The sequence below is a fragment of the Cornus florida genome, unplaced genomic scaffold (genome assembly GCF_030987335.1).
Source record: "Cornus florida cultivar Cherokee Brave unplaced genomic scaffold, ASM3098733v1 CherokeeBrave_3.0.0_Hap2_Chr04, whole genome shotgun sequence".
In the NCBI taxonomy this organism is placed as follows: Eukaryota; Viridiplantae; Streptophyta; class Magnoliopsida; order Cornales; family Cornaceae; genus Cornus; species Cornus florida.
In genome coordinates, this window is record NW_026775574.1 from 22,130,719 (window position 1) to 22,152,950 (window position 22,232).

Here is a 22,232-nt window from a genome sequence, read left to right on the forward strand (position 1 = left end):
TGAATATTCAGCAATAAACGATCTGTAATAAATCAGACTTGTAAACTCCCTCACTTGTCAACAGTTTTACCAATTGAGCCAGGGAGCAAAAATTTCCAATCATGACAACCAGAAAGGTAATGATCTATATTAGCCTTGCCTATACAGACGACCAGAATTTGAGAACAGAAAGAAAGAAAAAAAATGGTTGAACATCCCAGGTAGAAGCCCATACCTGAGAGTCATTCTTCCTCAAGACCACATAAAGAATTATCTCCAAATGCTGATTCACTTGGATGCACTTGATACCTTCCCTCAATGCCATAAATAACCGAATGCGCTGCCACAACTATGGCAATACCATGAAGCTGGTTGCAACACTATTCAGACAAAGAATAAACACATAATCAGCCTAGAAGTAGTGAAAATGATAATAGCTACCACAAAAAGTGAACTTTTCCCATCATAACCATAATAATAAGTTGTGCAACTGATGACTTGGCCATGTTCCTTTTAACAATAATAAGAAAATATTGAACATTTGGTGATCGCCAGCCATTCCCCATATTTTCGAATTGTACTTACATTATGGTTGTAATATTAATTTAATTGGGCTTTTGTTATCTTAACAGTTACCATGGATCTGTTACAGGTCAATGTAATATAAAATAGGTCCACCTTTACCAATCTACCTCTCATAGCCCTCTCATAGTATTTAAGCATTGAACGTGTTGTGTCTAATTGGTAGGGGTAAAGCATGCTGGTGCACTAAAACTATTAATAATAAAGTTTCTACCATAAAAGTTCTTAGAGAGACATATTCTGATCGAGCATTTGCAGATAAATTTTCACTTCTCAAATTGGGGGTGGGGTGTATGTTATTTTGATGTGTATAGAAGTATGTTGGTCAATGTAGAGAGAGAGAGAGAGAAATGGAAAAGAATGCTATATAAGAGAGTTTCTCCAAAATTTCATGTTAAACTCCATTGTCATTTGAAAGTTTTACTACAATGTATTTTCTTTGAAAAAGGTTCAAAAACATTATTATAATCACATTGTAGTGACACCTAGGGGTGCAACTTGAAGCTAACAGCAAACCAATTCGAACCCAGCATAAATTTTCACAGCAACATAGTTTTAAAGCTCAGCCAAGGCTTAGAATGAGGTATCTGGCAGCCGATCCAACCAAAATTGCAACACAAGCCTAACTGATCCTAACTTGAAATCGCAACAATAGGTTATGCAATTCCATTATTTAAATTAGAAGTAGAATTCTTATTTTGAAAAGAATATGCAAAAGATGATAGTTCATTAGAATTGCTTTTATATATTACTGGTAGAATTCTACTTTGGAAGAAATATCAGTACTTTGTAATTTCAGGAAGAATCCTCCTTGTGTTTCTACCACTCGAACTCGATCCAATTTGCAATTTCCTTATCCAAGTTCAACGAGTTCATAGACTTGAACGTTGACCGCACGTTAAGCTGGTGGAGGAATTTGGGTTGAAGATCAAGTTGGATTAGACTTGGGTTGAAGGTACCATACTTTGGGTGACACCCCTCAACCTGCCAAGTTTCCTCTATAACAATTAAGATAAATCTCTGGTAGGACAACTACTAGGTCATGATATACAATTCTCTTAGTCACTTAACTACAAAAAAAAGGATACTTCCATGAGTTAAAGGAATCAAAAGATTGCCTGTCAGGAATTTAGCAGCAGCAGCAGTACATGCCAAGAGTCCTTTAGTGATTAGGCAGCGATCACTCGTCGCAGCATGTTTACCATAACATATTCATCGATAGGGCACAACATATGAAGTGTAACATATCTGATGAGACAAGAGTCAAGTTAGCAAACTCCTAAACATGAAAATAAACGGCACTAGAGCATATTCAAAAGTATGATCATCACAGCACTTTTTTTTTTTTTTTTTTTGAAAGTAAGATTTTATTGAAAACGCTCAAAAGGGGAGCGAAACCCAAAGAAAACAAGGGTCAAAAGGCGCCTCAAACCTTCGAAGAGGCTAAAAAAACAACAATCTCCTCAATAGATCTATAATCTCTCCCCGGGGAGCCAACAAAAAAGAGTGGAGATAATAGAGAACTTAAGCATAGAAATAGGCTTCTCCTTTCCATCGAAATATCTCCGATTTCTCTCGAGCTAAATGCACCACCAAATACAAAGAGGCGTAGCCCTCCAAGCATCCTGAATGAGACCCCAATAGAGAAACCTCTCCAAGCCTCAATCAAGTAAAGTTGGGCTTTCTGAATGTTTCCTAAACAATAGTTAGTTAATCATTTTCCTCATCATTTACATTTTTCCTCTCTTTTTTGAGTAATCTTGTCATACATTCACTTATACTATTTTGTAGAGGTAGCTATTGTTAACCCTACTACCCAACCTCTGTATATTTATGAATTTGCAAGGGCGGAACCAACATGGGCCCCGCAGGGGGGGGGGGGGGGCGGCGCACAAGGTATGTCCTTTGTCAGAGCCTTTAGATGTTTTATCTTTTTATCTTTCCTTCAGACAAACCTTCATCACTTTAGATGCTTCAACTTTAACAAATCACTCTCTGGTGCAGCATTTGATTTTGTTGCACAAGTACAAAGCATTTTCAATTGCTTCTCTCTCATCATGTCCTCCATTGATGCTACCTATATCCACTAACGAATTGACAATGGGAGTTCTCTCTTATTACTTTGTATCTCAACATTGTCACTTTCAAATACTCTCAATTTCTCAGTTTACAAACATTTTAATTTAAGCAAGATTACTTTTTAATTGCCTTTTGTAAAAAAAATTATTTTAATGTGTACCAGTAGATCATACACTACCATAAAGGCACTTCTCCATTCGAACCATCTCACATAAAACCTAGAAAAAATGTCACACGATGTGGCTTCGTAGATTTGATTCATTTTGATAAAAGAAAGTAAACCGACATATATTGGCCCCAAAAAACAATCAGCTTGTGAGATTTAACCACATAATTTAGAAATACCTTTTGACGGCTCTTTTATTTATTTCATCCAGCCAGTTCACTAATCGGTGGACGGTCCATGATGTTGAGTGCGGTCATTGCGTTGCTTTGCAGCAATGAGTCAATATCAGGCAATTTGGGAACCTAAAATCAAGGGGGGGAAAAGATGTCTTCACCATAAACTCGATCAGGAGAATAAGAGAAAGATATCAATTGTCTCACATATCTTAGTCTTGAGAACCCAAACTGGTGGTGGATGTGATAATATGAATATGCATGTGAAAACTCTATACATGTCAAACCTGAGCCAACAGATCAATTGTTCGTCGAAAGAGTCGAGCTAGATCACCTTCATCCATAGCACAATCCATCATAAGTTCCCTCCACGTTAAACCAGAAGCCCACGCTTCAACCATACCAGAAAATTGGCGATCCAAACAGCAAGGTATCTGTATGCCACAAACATGCTCCCAACTGCATTGACTACAAAGCAAAACAATATGTAGGAGGGGGGAAGGCTCTACTAACCCCATTGGACTCACCTTTACATCATGCTTTTCTTGAAGTTGTAGAAGGAAGTTTCTTTGCTCATCCAAAAAGTTGATGACGTCTACTACAGTGGTGGAAGGTTCATATATGTAGCTGAAGACAATATATTAGTCACAGGATCTCAAATTAGTTCCAATTTTGGTAGTAAAGATTCCATAAAGTTGATAAAGTCCAAGCATTTTTTTATGATGCTCTTCTGTCATTTCCATGCAGTATGCAGCTTAAAGACTAGCAGTAAATATCAGAAAAATAAAACTGTATATAATAAGCAAACAACATACTTAGAATATTGTAAGAGGGACTAGGATAAAGGGCAAGGGCAAACCCAGTGCACGAGCCTCCCACTGTTGCGGGGTCTGGTTAGTGTCAAATGTACACAGCCTTACCTCCGCATGCCGAGAGGCCGTTTCCTTGTTTCAAACCCATGACCTCCAAGTCGCGATGGAGCAACCTTACCGTTGCGCTAAGGCTGTTTCATTGTAAGAGGGGCTAGGATGTTCCACAAAAAAAGTAACCGAAACACAATTTTCAACATGACATTTGAAGACAAAACTTAAAACTTCACTACACTGACTTGTTATGAAAAAGAAGTTAACTAACGCATTAACTAAAGTGCGCTCACTTCTAATAAATATTAAAATACAAACAGATTGAGGATTTGAAACCAATAACAAAAAACACTAGGATATGTCATAGTTGATCTAACCATGGGAGAGAGATTTCCGCCCAAAAATACATGTGCTACACCCAGGCTGGTAACCAAATGTTGCTGGAGAGCTTCTCTTGGTTTCAGAATTAATGTCTAATGCTTATAGGAGTATCCCTATTTATAATTCTAAGGTACCTGGCCCCTAGTCAGAAAATTCGGTCAAAACATAGAATAGGTTAAGCTCAATCCCATGTACATCTCAATGGACTTTTTCAATTTCCATGGCACGTCTAGATACAACACAATCCCAAACTTGAATATTGCCCACTGGAGATTCTGTATTTTTTTAATGTCCAACTAAGACATATTAGTATTAAATAAGTAAAAATTAGAACCAAAATGAGCGGAACAGACATACTTTGTAGTCGACCAAAGTTTATTTTGTGGACCCACATAGCAGCCATGAAGATGTTATCGCAGCCTACCCACCAAAAAAAAAAAGGATCACAACTAAAATAAAGATTATACCTGTTATTTTTCCAGGGACGAACTTTAATCCCTTCAGAAACTAAACTTCCAAAGACGGCTGCAAGCTGTGCAGGTTTTAGATCTAACAAAATTTTATTTCGAAGAACCATTGCAAGCCAAAGTTCATTTTCTCCTCGAATTGCAGCTGCAGTTTCTCCAAGAGGAAATATCATTTGCGTATTGATATCCAATGCCCTGGTTTCATGTATGACATTGCTGATCTGGCAGATATAATGAAAATATTAAAGTAAAAGGTGTATCACTTCAGTCCCAAGAAAAATTTGCTTATTAACACAACTTTTTATAAAGTAACCTAAAAAAACTCACTCAATTAAGTTAATATTATTAGGCTTACTTTTTGAATTACTAGTCCTCTCCCCTTCGATGTTTTTCAAAACAAATAAATCAACATAAAAATAAATTTAGGGAGATGATATTCACAATCCATTTTTCTCCACTTGCACTCCACTTGCTTTGTTGAAAAGAATGAAACAATTGCCCTTTGAAAAGACACCCACGCTGCATAATTATTACAAAGAGTACTCTTGCACTCTACTTTTGATGGATAATGCAATTTAAAAGAGGCAGACCAACGCTTACGTGGGATGAAGTAACTAAAAACAACTAAAGAAACCTAAATTTAAGAGAAGATAGGGTGAATAATAGAAAAGAATGGGAAAAGAGAATTCATGTGGCAGACTCCATCCATATGGGAAAAAGGCAAGGATGGTGATGATGAACTAAGAAGAATAAAGTTTTTTTGAAAAAAACAATATCTTCTCAGAGATGATTAAAAAGCAATAAACTAAATATACTACTATTCACTGTATGTCAATATGATAGTAATACAACCAAAAGGCCCAAAATTATTTAAGGATATGTACTCCCTCCGTCCCAAAATTATTGGCCTTCTTTCCTCATTGGGATGTCCCAAAATACATGTCCCATTCCAAAAATGGATGATTAGCCAAAATACTGTCTTTTATAACATTCCCAAGCTACCCTTTTGACATTAACTTGATTAAACAAGTGCACTAATTTCGGAGTACTGTTTTGTTTTTTAACAAGGATAAATTTGGTAATTCACTATTATCAATACAATAAAATAATAATAAAAACCCACTAACATAAAAAGTTAGATTCCCCAAAAGACCCAAGAATTTTGGGACAGAGGGAGTAATACAGAAAATGTTACAGAAAAGAGTGAAATACTGCGTCTGTCCATGATTAGAAAAGTTGCCACCAATGGCTAAAGTTAAATGTTAACAGATGATAAAATTTATTCTGCTCATATTACCTGCAGAAACTCTTTCCAACCGGATGGTTCAATCTGCTCTATTCGGCTAATCAAACGATTTGATCTAGCCTTCAAACGTCGAATTTTGTCCTCACTAAACTTAGCCATATCTATGATCTTCTTATATTCCCTAAAGCCTTCTGTACGGGCTATCTTTTTCTTCAGACGCGAAACTTTATTCCGTTGGTCCTTATAACATTCTACTGCTTCATGGTATTCTCGTGAGAATTGCAAAACCTAACAACAAAAGGGGTCAGCCAATCATCAGTTTTGTTTTGCTAAAAATCATCAGTATAGTAATAACTCAAAGATCTCCCAGCTATTAACGTTCAGAATCACTCTCTGCTCAGCACTTCTAGTTAAGGAAAAAAAGGGCTATTATTGGATTGAACTGCCCAATTGAAGATTGGAAGCTCACTACAGTTCTTCAATTACAAGTACAATATGTAGCAATATTGATAAGTAGAAAATCAGGCTCCTATATGTGGGGGGGTGAGGGAAATAAAAAATAAAATAAAAAAATTGTGTCAAGGACAGTAACTTCACTGAATTTTAAACATGGGAATCAACTATACATGTATGTTTGTGAATTTACTGCATGAAATAAGAAAACATCAATGTCTTAATTTTTTATTCTCTCTTATATTCAGTGGATCACAAAGAATCCTTCAATGGTCTAGTCAAAATAATACTTACCCATATTATAAACTACATAATATGTTTTTCTGACACAAGTCATAAAATAACTAGCTTACTGCATATTGGAGTTCCATCCTCCCATGGCAAGAATGCATACTACATAAATTATGCACATTTTAAAGATAAATATAGGTGTTCCCAATTGTGTGGGGTCCAGATGAAATTCCAGACACGTGGATATAAGAGTGATTCTAACATGCGATCAAAGCACCAATATTGGCAGATAAGTATCATAAGCATCATAAACTTTTCTACATAGAAGGTAATAGTAATGCAATTAAACCGTTCCAGCATATAGTTACCTCGTCATCTTCCGAAAGACTACTCAAAACAGGCACATTTAAACTCCAAGACCATGTCTCTAGAGATCCTTCCATACACCATAAACCCCCAAGTCCGGAATCTGCGAGCCTTTGCCACTGCATTTCCTCCTTATCAAGTAGCGCACTCATGATTTCTCTGGGCAAAGCATCACCATGAGCCAAGGCAACATTTGGGAAGCCTGTTCTGTAAACTGTTTTAATCCACTTCTCTGTGAAAAGATACCAAGAGTTATCTGAACCGAGAGCCACATGATAAGATGGCTTCACGTCAAGTTTCATTCCAGGATTATCAACATATAATTCTGGTCCTACTATATCTAGTGCAAAAGAATCATTGGCATCAACCTGTAAGTAAGAGAATGACGAAACACATTTAAATTGTGTACTTCCATCAAGCCTAATAAAATATTTAGACCAATGGCTCAATATAAAAGCCTAATAACATAACCTAATCTAAAACAAGAGCCATGGACCACTAGGACACCCCAAGTCCAGAAAAACTGTCAAATCTAAAAATTATCAAAAATCTTAAAATCTTGAAAAAATAAATCCGACCAGTAGCAAAAGAACGTAAATAATTATAAATAGGCATATTCAACCCAAAGCTTGACTACACTAGGTTCAAGTTATGCTCAAAGTGGAAATTCATGTTTAACTTTTCTTGTTAGCATACTACGCCAACAACTTAATTTTATGTCCCATCTCGAAGCCCAACAATAGATGGCTCTTTGAGAATGGGAGTTTTTCAGCCCAACTTTCTGAGGTGGTGTAAAAGATTCATTGTTATTTTACCGAAACATAAATAGATTTGAGAAATTCTTGACAAGTGAGCGTGCCTTTCTCTGAAACTGGCACAAAGAATGAACAACACCATACTGAAAACCAGTACATGATGACAAGAATTCATGTTTTTGCTTGGCAGGTGCCCCAAGATTTGGAAACATCTAACTATTCTAAAAGAAAACAACACCAAAGTTTTTCCTCTTACCACTCACCAAGCCATTATAATTGCACAAAAAATTGCCACAGATGCATCAGAAAATTGATGCAGAGCTGGATTTTCAACACTTTATTTATAAGTAATGTCAGTGCATTAGCTAAAACAAAGTACGGGGTATTATAGATACAGAAACAAGCAGAATAATTACAGTTATAGAGTAATCCCCTTCTTATGATCTAACAAGGAGCCACAACAATTTTATTGCAGAACACCAATGAGTAAATGTATCAAAGCATTTAGATCATGCCCATAACGTTCAGTGTAGTTTTCATATCCACAAATTTATGGTCCATCTTTCCTTGCACTTCAAAGATTACAATAAAGGTTATTCACAATTTTTTGGCGCCACGCCTCCATTCTTTAGTAGGTCAGGCCAACAACATAGATGATCAAAAATGCGGAAGGCATCACAAATTACTAACATACTAGAATACAGCATCCAAAAGAATTAGACAAATAGGAAATCAAATAAACATACCCCAACGCACCCATACACAACAAACAACCATAAGATATCATTTACTTTCAAGAGATATGGAGAGTTGCTATTTTGACTGAATCAACCAAAGGGGCTTGTAGTGAACCATGATCAGATTAAAATCATATTAACTCTCTATCTATTAATTTATGACCAACAAATTTCATGCTGAATAAAACAGGAAGAAGCAAAGTCCTTCCACCCACCCACCCCCATCCCTCTCCCAATGCGCGCGCGTGAGAGAGAGAGAGAGAGAGAGTTATATTCTGAATTCTGAAAATAAACCCTAAAACAATTAATTAAAAAGTAATGCTAAAGAAAAAAGAAATTAAAAAAAAAAAAAGTGCTAAAGTACATTCCTTGAATCAAATCTCAAATTTAAAGATTCTCTGGACATGAAAAGCACCATGATCCCTTACCACAACCTTGTGCAAAACTCATGACAGCTTCTTCACTTATAAATCATTCTAAAAAAAAGCCCAATTTACGCACATAAGAATATCACCATACCAAACATCTTCCACGAATCTCCCCGATATTCTCATGGGTCAACCATTCCATGCACAATAATAAGACTAGCCGTCAAAATCTGCATCCACAATGTATCTTAACCTTACCCAAAAATCAGACTGACTTAATAAGGTGTACCTTCTTCATCAATACTGAAACCCCTCATTCTCTGTGTTTTACATGTCTTCTTCCATGCCTTAATATAATATTCAACTTCCTCTCACAATCCACAAGAAATTCTATTTCAACTTCTCCATTCTTGTGAGTATGAATGATGGGAAAAATAAGTGAGGGAAACAAGTGGAAAGGCTAGCTAAGAAACTCCAGTTATCTGACCCCTTAGACATGTATGTCGTCTAAGTTATCAAGCTTTGTTTACATCTTTTGAGTATTGTTCAACACAAAAGGAGCATTGTAAATCATTCTGAAGTTTGTACTTAGAAGATTATGAAATGCATAACAATTTACCTACCCTCTTCAACTTATTATCTAGCAACAACTTCTAATGAATTTTTCATGAATATGAATCAATAGAGCACCTTTTAGCGGTCAACAAAAAGTTTAAGTATTCAAAAATAATTCAAACCACAATAAACTCAAAGCTGGTATAACAAAGTGCACAAACATTGAACACTCACCACATTTCCAAGTTTAGAACCATTCATGGAATCGACCTTCCCCAAATAAACAGCAGGAACTAAATTTTGAACTTCTTCGGTATTCTTATACTGCAGACAAATAAATGGTAAATGCCCATCTCCCAACACTTTGAGTAGAGGTTTCAAAGCATATACCCTCTCCAATTCCATCCTTCTTCGCAACTCAGTCCGCAGACGTTTTTCTGTCTGCAAAAAACAAAAAACAAAAAGAGAGAGAGAGAGAGAGGTGACCAACCATAATAGAATGGATCATTGATATATACATACCCAAATACAGGATAAATTATTAGAAGGTCCTGGACCATTAACACTTGGTGGACCAATTAAATACAAACTCTCGGATTGAGAAAATGGCCCCACAAGAGTGTATTAATAAATTACAAAGTTTCATGATCGGAGGGTTTTCATTGAATTAGTCCACCAAGTGTCAAATAGATCAGGACCATCTAATAATTTCTCCAAATACAGACAATGACGTAACAGGAGTTGTACTTAGTTGAAAACTAAATACAATGCAAAAGTAAAAAAGCAGAATGATAAAGCATAAACATAGAGAAGAAGATAAATAATCTGATGTATTGATACACCATGAGAAGGATAGCCTTTTGCCATGCATCTAACTTATTGAAACAGAATTAATGAAACCAAATAAATAGAGGGATAGGCATCTCAGGCGGAATGAAGTTCAAATGGTTTAAGTTTTTTATTCCATGCAACACTTAATCAAGTAAACCAACTTTCAATCAGGTATGCAGATTACATTGATGCTGAACAACCGATACAATATAACTTTACCAAATAAATAATAGTGCAAGTCTTATTGAGACTTCCATAATTTTTTTTTTATTTTTTTATAAGTTGAGACCCATAATTAGAATACAACTATGTTACATGGATTTGGGTACATTTATCGGGTATAGGTATCTGCCTATGCGCCGAACCTACTTGAATTTCAAATCTTAAGATGCAGGGACTCAGCTTGAAAGTGTTTCCAAAACTTGGATACGGTATGTGGACACATTTTCCATACTTAAAAACATGCTACATAACAGTCTAATATATTATGTTATTATAATTTAAAAATATATACAATAATAATATTAATTAAATAGAATATGGTGAAAAAAGGTTTCATCAACCTTAAAAGTAGGAAATTCTTCTTTGCTGTCAATTTAAGCTTTTCTTCTGCTGTTGTAACACTTAGAGGTGTCCGATTTGGGTATGTGTGTTGGAAACATATCCCATGCCCATACTATGTAGACATGAGTACGCTAAGGGGAATAGGACAATATGAGAGTCCATGTAACACGTATATAAAAACATATAAGCAACTAACTATCCTAATATATAAAAACATATATATATAAGAAAAGACCAGCAAAAATGGAAGCGGGTATTGGAGGTACCCTTAGTTCTTCCTGCAGATCAGCAATCTCCCTATACGCCATATCTGTTAACAGTTTCCGGCTCTTTTTATCAATAGCTTCATCACTAGCTTCTGAAGTCAGCATCTCAATCTCCTTTTGTATTTTTGCGAGTTCCTCTTTTGCAGCGATCATAACATTGCTCCCCACATAATTTCCAAAACTTTGCTCAACTAACTTCCTCGCTTCTTCCAAAGTTTGCCCTGCTTGGGAAACTTTCATTTCATCTGATTCATTCAATCTACGAGTAACTTTTGCACCCTGCACAGCTCTAACACTTCAAGTTTAGTGAATCTCATCAGCATCAACGTATTTAGACAAAATAGGCGCCAGGTAAAAGTACAAACCGCAAGAAGATTTAACACCATTCCATATGAAGCAGAAAACTGTGATACAAGAGGCTCAAGACCAGCAAAGAGAAGCTTGGAGCACTCTTCAGCCCCTTCGTAGGATGTCTGAACAAGAACTGCATGACCCCTTTCATCAATGCCTCTACGCCCAGCACGCCCAGCCATTTGAAGCAAGTCATTTGGGCTTAGCTGGATACGGCCACTTTCACTCCTTTTGCTGAGAGATGAAATAACAGCTGTCCTAGCAGGCATGTTTATCCCAGCAGCAAGCGTCTCTGTAGCAAAAACAACCTTAACAAGTCCTCTCTGAAATAACTCTTCTACAAAGGATTTCCAGAGTGGTAAACAGCCAGCATGATGAGCAGCAACCCCTCGTAGAATACCTTTTACAGATAAGTCTCTGACAGCATCAGGATACTGAACACGGAATCTCTTCAAGGCCAGTTGAACCTCACTCATTTCACACTCATCTAGAAGCTTGCAATCTTCAAGATACTGAACAGCTGCATCACATCCCCTCCTGTTGAAGATAAACCAAATTGCTGGCAGCATATCCCTTGCCTTAAGGTGCTGCAATGTATCTCTAACTTGAGGAACCTGAAAATCCAAATCTCATTCCAGGTAATCAAATTAATTAGTCATTCCTCGAGGATGTGACAAGTCAGAAGTAGAGGACAACCACAAGTAATTATTCTTGTTCAAAATTTTAAAAATATAAATATATAAAAAATTTTAAAAATAATGAAGGAAAAAGAAAATGAAAATGAAAAGAAAGAAATGGCCAAAAAAGAGCGATACAGTAAGCTTCAGTCCATACCTGTGAACGGCGAATGTTGCTTATGTCATTCTTTGATAGATAAGATTGTCCAGCTATATTAGCAATATTGTTGTTGATCATGTCACTTTCACGTTTTCTAGAGTTCCTTCTTCTGGATCCCTCGTCCTTGTATGATTTAACTCCTGATGAATGAAGTTGTAAATAGTTGAGCGACAGCTTCCTGTTCCAAATAGAAACCAAAACTGGAAGTTTTAAATACCAAATGCCCACCCATGTGTTCTAGATGAAAAGGAAGGAGGAACCATTGAAAACTTATGGTTAAAAAAAGTGGTGAAGCCTTCTGTGGGTACTACCAAATTTAATGATTTTCAGAGGCTTCTTAGTGATCCTCAGTGCAAAAACCTGTCTTTATATATCAGTAATTGTGAACTAAATGCTCCCATTCTCATCAAGAATGTCAACCACAGTAAACTTTGATGAGATGTAGCTATAGAAGACAGATGAATTTATTGCTTTTGACCATGAACTCCTCAAAGTATCTAAAAAAGCGTACATGGTTTTTGTTATGACAAATGCAGCGAACCAAGCAACAATTACGATAACACGACAGAAAAATAAACACACCACACACGACCCATGAGCAAAAACAGGTCAAAATTTTTACTGTCATCGAGTCGAAAGTGGGTCGCAACACGACCCGGCACCAAATTCGAGCCACAACATCACAGTTTTCATACATTAAGGTCTTGCTTTGTAAAGCCTCTTCATCTAGAGAAAAGTTTCTAAACAGGGACTTTTTAAACTACTGATGTCCAGACATACTTTAATTCATTATTAGTGCAACACATGCATCTTTGTTACAATGAAAGAGTCATATTTAATTAACAAATAAAATGAAGTATTAGTGAAGCAGAGTTCACTTTTGCCGATGCCAGGCATATAGAAAATATCAAATCATTAAATACTTCGCATTTGTTATTAGATGAACTATAAACAACTCTTAAAGTACACTTCTGGATGAATGAGGTTACCTATTCATGCCTGTTCCTTTCTCATTAAGAAGAGGCAACAAAGATGTCTTTGTAGAGAAGTGCCAAGTCAACGGAACTGGACGCTTGGATGCAGTGACCAGCTCAGTTTTACCATGAATCTAGAAACACCACAAAGTGAAAAAAAATAAAAAAGAAAGCGCTTAAGTCTACTATTAATCCTCTAATAGGTTCTTAGCTAAAGCATGATGAGATTATGAGCACAACGTAGAAATAAATCATTGACATGCAGAATAAAATAACAGAAAATCGTGAATACTGTGCACAATTTTTTTTTTTTGATAAGTCGTGAATACTGTGCACAATTAAGAGAGTCAAAACCTTTTATTTCCTTCTAAGAAATAATTTCTAAATTATTTATCCAAATTAACCTCACATAAAACAGCTCGAAATAACCTAGAATTTAAAAAAACAGGTCCCCAAACAACTGTATTAAGATGCATTTGATTATATATAAAACATGATCTCAATAATGAAGTCAATGGCATAATGATGATAAATCATATGTGAGAATTGCATGAATATAACGAACAACGAAAAAACTGCAGGATGCCAAGGCAGATGCTACATTGAGCAAAAAAGAGAAACGGTTGAAAAGCTACCACCATCACCATGCAAGAAGAAATGTAGAAGACAAATAGACGTTTTGTGATAAGTACAAGAATAGCAGTTAACTAGTTCATTAAGTCGAAACATGATAGTGCTGGCCATACTAAATTTTGGGATTTCACTACTGCTCAAATTGTTCTTCAAAGAGGAAGAAGAAAATCCAGTTGGAAAATGAAACTCCCGGCAGAAATAAAGGTGAAAAAAGGTTGAAACTACATTACATAGGCAAAATACCTTCAGTATGCACATATCTCATTTTCAGAATCATTATCAATCAAACTGTCATTATGCATTTCTTGTCTTTAAGCACTCGTGTTAGGGAATGAAATCTAGCTAAAGCTCTTTTCACCCCAACAAAAAAAATGTGATATTCTCAAGTTGGCCTCTCAATGGATACGGTTTGGAAAGATCAAACTAGACAACCAAAGTACCTGACCAATCCAACCAGCCAACTCATCTGGATTTGCAACTGTTGCCGACAGACATATAAGCTGAACATCTTTTGGGCAATAAATAACCTGAAGAAATTTGGACTGCATGTTACACTACATTATGTGAATAAATAGGTGAATTAACTTCTGATAAATAAGAGAACTAGGGTAATAGAAAAGTACGCACAATCTCTTCCCAGACTGTACCCCGAGATATATCACTTAGGTAATGTACTTCATCCAAAACAACAGCATCGACGTGGAAAAGTCCACTTTCAGAAGAAACTATTCCAACACTGCAACCAGTGAAAAAACGTGATCCTGGAGTAAGATGTAGAAATTGCATTAAGGAAAAGAAACAATATTAACCCCAAGAGGTTGGCTCAAGTGGATAAGAACTTGGCCCTAGTGCCTCATGAAGCATCAGGTCTAAGGCTCGAATCCTCTAGAAAGGAGAGAGAGGAGGGGGGGTGGAGTACCAACTAGGAAAAATTAAATAAATAAACAAAATTGAAATAAAAAAGATAATTCCAAATATATGAAAAATGAATATATACATTTATATTGATAAATAACCAAATAAAAACATTTACTGGCAAAAAATTCATAGACCAACATTACTATCACCATAACAGCATATTTATACTCAAAGTATGACCACATAACAGCATATCTACTAATTCATGCGGTCAGTCACAGACCAATTCATGGTATTTCTGAAATTATGACTACATGACAGCATATTTATACTCAAATATTTCATCTAGTTTCCTAAATGGGTTTCTTTGCATAAAATATGCCATCTGACGAATGGCATGTGATGTGTAACCAGTAATCAAATATGAACTGACTTGCCTCCGGTATAACATGTTGCGTAGAATCTCTGTGGTCATGACTAGAACCTGAGCATCTTTGTTTATTACAGAATCTCCAGTGAGAAGACCAACATTGCTATCACCAAATGTCTCTCTAAAAAAGACAAACACCAAAATGACATCTTCAATATGTTATCAATATATTTTCATGACCACCTGCAGATTAAAAAATTAATTTTCTTAAATGATAAAACAATAATTGCATACCGGAACTCACGAAATTTCTGATTTGATAATGCCTTAAGAGGAGTCGTGTAAAATATTCTCCTTCCTCTGGCTACTGTTGCAACAGCTGCAGCTTCTGCAACCAAAGTTTTTCCACTGCTTGTAGGCGCAGAAACCACAACCGATGAACCTCTCAAGAATGCTTGAATTGCCAATCGCTACACACAGTAATTATACCAATAAGTTATAAAATGAATATTTATACAGGTCCATATATTTTTTAATATATATGTATATATGCGTATGTGTGTGTGAATTTGAAAAGTGTATGAAATGGAAAACCTGAAATTTATCAATGCGGAAATCATAAATGGAGGCGAGTTCATCGGCATCGATGATTTCATCGCCGAACTCTCTGACTTCGTTGCAAAGCTTCTCGACTCTCTGCCACTTGGATTCCACAAACCGCGGCCTCACCTCTGCTTCATCATCCACTGAACTACCAATTTCATCTTCACTTTTTTCTGCTCCGTCCTCTGAAACTTCGCCGGAGATTTCTTCGTACTCTTCTGCTGCTTCGTCGTCGTCGTCGTCATCGTCATCTTCATCTTCGTCGGCATCAGACAGCTGAGACTCTGCGGGGAAAATTGAGCCTGGAAAATTGTAGGAGGGTTGAGATTTTGGTGAGTGCTTCGAAGAAGAAGGCAAATTAGGGAGTGATTTGGGGCAACAAAACCCTAGGGATTGAAGAGGTGATCGGAGTTGGAGAAATGGAGAGGTTTTGGATGTGGAGATTATGGCATAGAAGGGAGCGACGATTTGTGAAGGTGTTGTGAGGGAACACAGTGGTTTCATGGCGGGAGAGAGATTTTTTTGACGATGAGGTGTTGAAGATAATTTTAGGTGTAGTTTATACTAGTAATTACTAGTAGTTTCCTTTTTTCTTTTAATTTTGATTTCTGGTTTGGACATAAAATGGGGTTGTTATTTGTGACAAAGGAGCTAATATCCAAACCGTGTCGTTTTTGCTGCAGGTACCATAAAATTTAGAAGTGGACGTTCATGTTCATAAGTCATAATAGTGTCGTGTTCATGTTCATAAGTTATAATCGTGTCATGTTTGACTTAATAATAATTGTCAAAAATTTTCAACCATAACCTGAAAGTTAAACGTGTTAATATGTATAATAATTTATTTATCAAAATTATATATTATATTATTTAAGTTATTTATAATACTCAATAAAATAATGAATCCTAGAAATATATATATATATAAATCTCAATCGAACCAAATTATTAAATAATTTCTAATCTATAAGACAATACATTAGCTAATGAGCTAATTTATACTTTTGTTAAAGTCTAAATAAAATAACTTAATTGTCTATAGTTAGATGTGATACACAAATTATACGGATTGAATTCCTTAAAGTAATACAATGGTTAAGCATATCATTGACGTGCTGTCAAATTTTGTCACATAGCATCAATGATGGAATATTATTCGAATATGTCAAGGAGAAGTAAATAAATGCTTTTAAAAAAGCGAATATTAGTTTTATTGATATATAAAGTCACTCTCTTTAAATTATATCACTCTTTGAATTTGGTGGGTACCGAATTTTGTTGCAAATAAACATTTTAATGGTCTCCCGTCTCCTATATTGAAATTTGACCAGTAATGTTGAAAGGTTGTCTACTATCATACTCTTGTGCTTTGAATAATCTCATATCGAAACAAAAATTAATTTTGAATTCTCTTGAAAAATATCCTGATTCTTTTTCTCCCTATGGTTAGAAAACATTTACATTCATATATGGATCATATAGGAGACCATTAAAAAGAAAAAGGTGTCTTTTATGTGGTAAATAATTAAAATGTAAATCTAAATATATAAGATAATAAATAAATCGAGTTAACTCATTGATCTTGAATATTATCAGTCACACTGAATTCATCTAATATTCAATTAAAAATCATGAAGATGAAGAGTTCCAAAAAGCTATGCATTAGTACAACTCATCATCGATATCAAAAACTTGAGTTCAAGTTGAATCGTTTAAACTTTAATCATAATAATAATAACAAAATTAAAAAAACAAAACAAAACAAAACACGCAACCTCAATAAATTCATATTTTTTGGTTTAGTTTGTGCTCATGTTCTACATCATTTTAAGTATTTATTAACTTGTAGAAACCTATATTAAACTATATAAACAGTGTGTTTGTGATTTATTTATGAACGCATACAAAGCTTACACGAGTTAAGTGTTCAAAAAAACATACTAACAATTTTAGATATTAATTTAGGGTAAAGTGCATTAAACCCCCTTGAACTATTGGTCATTTGCAAGAAATCCTCCTGAATTATAAAAAACTCCCTTGAACTATGATTTTGTTACAATTTACCCCCTTGCACTATTGGTCATTTGCAAGAAACCCACCTAAATTACAAAAAAACCCTCCTGAACAATGATTTTGTTGTAATTTACCCCCTGAGCTATGATTTTGTTGCAATTTACCCCCATGACATCAGCTTCCGGCACCAAAAATTTTGAAAAACCAGTTTACCCTTATAACACACTACGTCGTTTTAACTTATACACTTCTTACATTTTTTTTTTCCTACCAAAAGATATTTTTCACCCAACACAACCCAAAACAGAGAGCTAGAGAAAGAAAAAAAAAAAAGAGACCAAAGAAATCCGAGGTCGGCGGGATGGCTCGATCTCGGATGATGGCGGCTTGTGAGCGAAGGACTCGGCTGTGATGAGAGCTCGGTTGACTTGGCCATGAACTGTGGAGGCGGCGGCAAGCTCAAGGGGGCTCGGCGGTAAACTGTGGACGACTGTGTGCTCGAAACACGGACGACGGTGTGCTCGGCTATGGAGATGGCGGAATGGGGCGGTGAGCTTGGAATGGATGGTGGAATAGACCGGCGAGCAAGGTGAGCTGAACGGCAGGCAAGGCGGTGACGGTGATGGACTGACGCAATGGTGCAAAGAAGTGCGATATGTATGACCGACGGATCTGGCTGGTGGTGCAACGGCTATGATGGAGCTATGACAGGAGACCCACCAATCCCAACAATAGATTCCTTGGCTTATCCAAACACTCCTCAGACGACATCTACCACTCGGATCCCAACCACAAATTCCTTGGCTTCATCGTCCTTTTCAGTCAATTAATTCGTGCGGATGGGGTAAACTGTAAAAAAATATATAGTTCAGGGGGGTTTCTTACACATACTCCAATAGTTCAGGGGGGTTTCTTGCACATACCCTAATAGTTAAGAAGGGTTTCTTGCAACTTTTATAGTTCAGGGGGGTTTCTTGCACATACCTCAATAGTTCAGGAGGGTTTAATGCACTTTACCCATTAATTTATTTGCCGAATGAATTTAAATTTTGAACTTTAACTCAACTCATTTATGCAAACTTCAAACAGATAAGTCATTTGAAACATTATAAAACACTCTTATTACATAGCACACGCTATGACATGGGCTACAAAATATGCTAAAATATTATAGAAAAAATATAATCCATCACATTATGATAAGGAGTGACCACATATCGGATTTTATCTAATTAGGCATTAAATTTAATCCAATCGGATTTTCACGGATTGGCGCAATTAAATTCAATCATATCTACTACTTTATGATCTGTTCGTCGAAACATAAAATAAAATAAAATAATTGAATGGAAGGAAAGAATAAGGGATGAATCCATAAGAAATAAAGTATATGTTTATTTTTTTTTTATTTTTCGGTTGGATAGAAAAAAATAATAATAATAAACTCATAATTTACTATGTTAGTTACGAGTGAAAAAGGAAAGAGAAAGTTACCAACATCAGTGGCCTAACAGTATCAATCCCTTACCTCCCAAAGGGAGGTCAGGGGTTCAAGTCTCGGTAGAGACATGTGTGTGAGTGCCACCAACTATGAAAAAAAAAAATAATAATTGTTTTTACCATTATATATAATAATATTTATAATATTGTAATTTAGAGAGATGGTACTATGATTTAAAACTTGTATAATTTAGGATAATATTTAATTTAGAACTTATATAATAGTCCACTTGTCTTGTCTCATTTCTTCAGCCCATTTTTTTATAGATGAAAATTTATAAAAAAAAAAGGTAAGGATGATACATCCCTTTTATTATCCTTTATTTCCTTGTATCATGTAATGACCCGGTCATTTTCCTTCCTTTCTTTTTTTTCGGTAATTTCTTTTTTCGTCTTTTTCTCGTTTATCATTTTCCTTGCATAACCTCACTTTTTATAATCGGATTTGATTCCGGCCTTGCATACATCCATGATATTTAAATTCCATGATATCTACATTTTTACTTTTGTAGAAAAACATGTTAAATGTTTACTTTTCTTGTAAAGGGCATGGATGCATAACTTTTGATAGTTTTCTTAAACTTTTGGAGTTTTAGTGTAATTATGCAAAGTAATTATTTTTCGTCTTAGGGACCATTTTGTAATTTAATTTGGAAGGTATTTTCAAAAAGGATCTTTTTGCAATTTTCAGAAAATATGACAAGTGTCACATTCTCATGGTGCCACTTGTTGGCATTGGGGTGAGGAGACTTGGATGCATAATCTCTTGACACATAGAGGGTGAAGATTCACCCATTTGTTGGCCTAGGATAGGAGCACTTGTTGACATGGATGGTTGACAAGTGTAGGCTTGATTTAAAATCTTGGAAGTTTGCTTAAATTCATGATAAATGTAGGACTCACCTTTAGTCTTGCAAGTGTGTGTGTGAAAGGTAGTGCAAGAGTACCTAGTGAGTGGAGAATCCCACTACATTTAACTTAGGGTTTGCACATTTATTTCATTCATCTCTTTCCTCTCAAGAACCCTAACCTAGCCACCATTGAAGACTAAGCTTGGTTTAAAGCTTTAGGCTTCATTTTAGTGCCCTTCCACTCACCTAAGACCTTTGAGCTTGGAATACAAAAACCTTACCTCATCTTCCTCTTCATAACCCTAGAAGGAAAACTTGAAATTCCTTTACTTTCCTTGGATTCAAGAGGAACAATCCTCTTGTGATGTAGGGGGTGTTCTAAACTATGTTTTTAATGTTTTATATGTTTTATAACTTGGTACAAATGAACTACATGTCTTTAATCTAAATTTAAATTGATAGTCAATGATACATTGGATGAAATTAAGTTAAGACATGATTTTTTGAAAGGTCATGACTTGATTCATAACATATATTAACTTGAAGTCATTTATGGTTGTTTTGAAATCTAGATAAATTAGTTAATTAATTTCATTATTATGTTCTTATGATTTAAATCAAGTATTGAAATGATTTATGTAATGACCATGATGGGTACTACAACATATATTAAATTGAGCATGTTTGGATAAGAAATGAAATATAGAGAAACTAGTTATTTTATTAAATTAACTTCTATCCTTGTTGTGTTAGTGAATGAGTATGTATCCTATGTTGATTGCATGTTTAAATTATGATTTTTAAACTTATATCATACTTGTGAGACTATGTTCTTGTTGTTGAATGATATTGTTATAAAGAGTAACAAAATGTATAATGATTGTTCAACATTCTTCATGCCATTGTAGTTGAGAACTTAGGACATGTATTGTGTTTCCAAAATTGGTTGTGCATGGTAGATGGCTTTACATCACATATATATATATATATATATATATATATATATATATATATGTTATGTTAATACATATATGTTGTTGCACAAATTGTTGATTTTGGAAACTTGGGATGTCGTTGTTATGGTTAAGGCTAGGGCATGATTCTAGTATGGGGGATTGTCCCTCTACAAGTCTAGTGCGCACATAGGGAGGTTACCCATAGACTAGTAACCCTAAAGTAATAATGGTGTCGGTTTGATCCGACGTGATATCCAAGTATCCACTTTGGTTTGATTTCGTATTTAAATTCCAAACTTGATAACCTTGTGATATTGCATCTCATTGTGCTTTGTTAAAAGTTTCAATGTCATTATGATAGCATGGACTAAATTCTATTGAATTGCAAACTTTGTAATAAGTTAAACTTATGCATGCTCATTCCCTACGAGTAAACTTGTTTACTCACCCCGAAGTTACTGGGTGTTTTTTAGGTAAAGAATCATTATTATGGGATGCACAACACTCTTTGACTTGTTAGAATTCTTTGTGACATTGAATATGCACTTGTTAGCATATCATGATCTCTTTTTTGGTGTATTGTATAAAAACTTGTATTTATTGTCTAAGCTATGTAATGTGCACTTAAGTGCACCCTTTTGCCACTCTTTGGATGTATATGTAATGAGGCCAAGGGCCAAAGACACTTATATGACAAGTATGTTAGTTTAACTTCATAGCTTGTTTAGGGACTATAAGGGATTTCATGCATTGAAGGGTCATATTTTGCATATGACATGCCATAACGCCGTAGGCCATTCTAACACGTCTAATTCATCTTTTTACACATGCGAGCATGATCATATCTCAAAGAATACATGGATTTCAACTTTGTGAATTATTTTTGGATGATTTATGAAAATTTAGGCAAAATTCATGCATTGGAGTATCATTTAAAGCATCATTTCGATTTAGCATGTAATGGTTGTTCATTTAAGGTTTAAAGATGTTTTGAATCTTATCCAGATCAAATGGGAAGCATGCATAGCCTTAGAATTGAGCCAAACACCTTCCCCATGGATTACAACAGCTTTTTCTGCTGCTGTTAGGTCCATCTGTCGGCTGATAGCAATCATCAGCCAACTGATAACTGTTCGAAACCAATTCTAGTAGCCTTTTTAGGATTTTTGGAGTTTCAACCGGCTGATGATAGGGGTTCAGTCGGCTGATGATGAGGGTTCAGCC

The 22,232-nt window shown here is 35.4% G+C and overlaps 1 protein-coding gene across 3 annotated transcripts; it reads right to left on the minus strand.

The window, feature by feature from the left end:
• Nucleotides 1-6: 6 nt before the first annotated feature.
• LOC132302974 (DExH-box ATP-dependent RNA helicase DExH15 chloroplastic) lies at nt 7-16,287 on the minus strand. Of its 3 annotated transcripts, XR_009481022.1 has the most exons (19): nt 15,680-16,285; nt 15,380-15,555; nt 15,153-15,266; nt 14,485-14,593; nt 14,298-14,384; nt 13,240-13,358; nt 12,248-12,428; nt 11,428-12,027; nt 11,063-11,341; nt 9,636-9,842; nt 6,989-7,354; nt 5,988-6,224; nt 4,691-4,911; nt 3,507-3,606; nt 3,267-3,413; nt 2,986-3,108; nt 1,650-1,809; nt 1,348-1,559; nt 7-359 (listed from the first exon to the last, which is right to left on the minus strand). XR_009481022.1 is itself a non-coding variant. In XM_059799989.1 (17 exons), exons 1-16 carry the CDS (start codon nt 16,190-16,192, stop codon nt 3,010-3,012), a joined length of 3,555 nt encoding a protein of 1,184 aa, XP_059655972.1. In that variant the 5' UTR covers nt 16,193-16,286; the 3' UTR covers nt 7-359; nt 2,986-3,009. The 3 variants fall into 3 exon arrangements, 1 of the variants encoding a protein (XP_059655972.1); XR_009481023.1 differs by lacking the exon at nt 5,988-6,224 and having other exon boundaries at nt 15,680-16,287; XM_059799989.1 differs by lacking the exons at nt 1,348-1,559; nt 1,650-1,809 and having other exon boundaries at nt 15,680-16,286.
• Nucleotides 16,288-22,232: the final 5,945 nt, after the last annotated feature.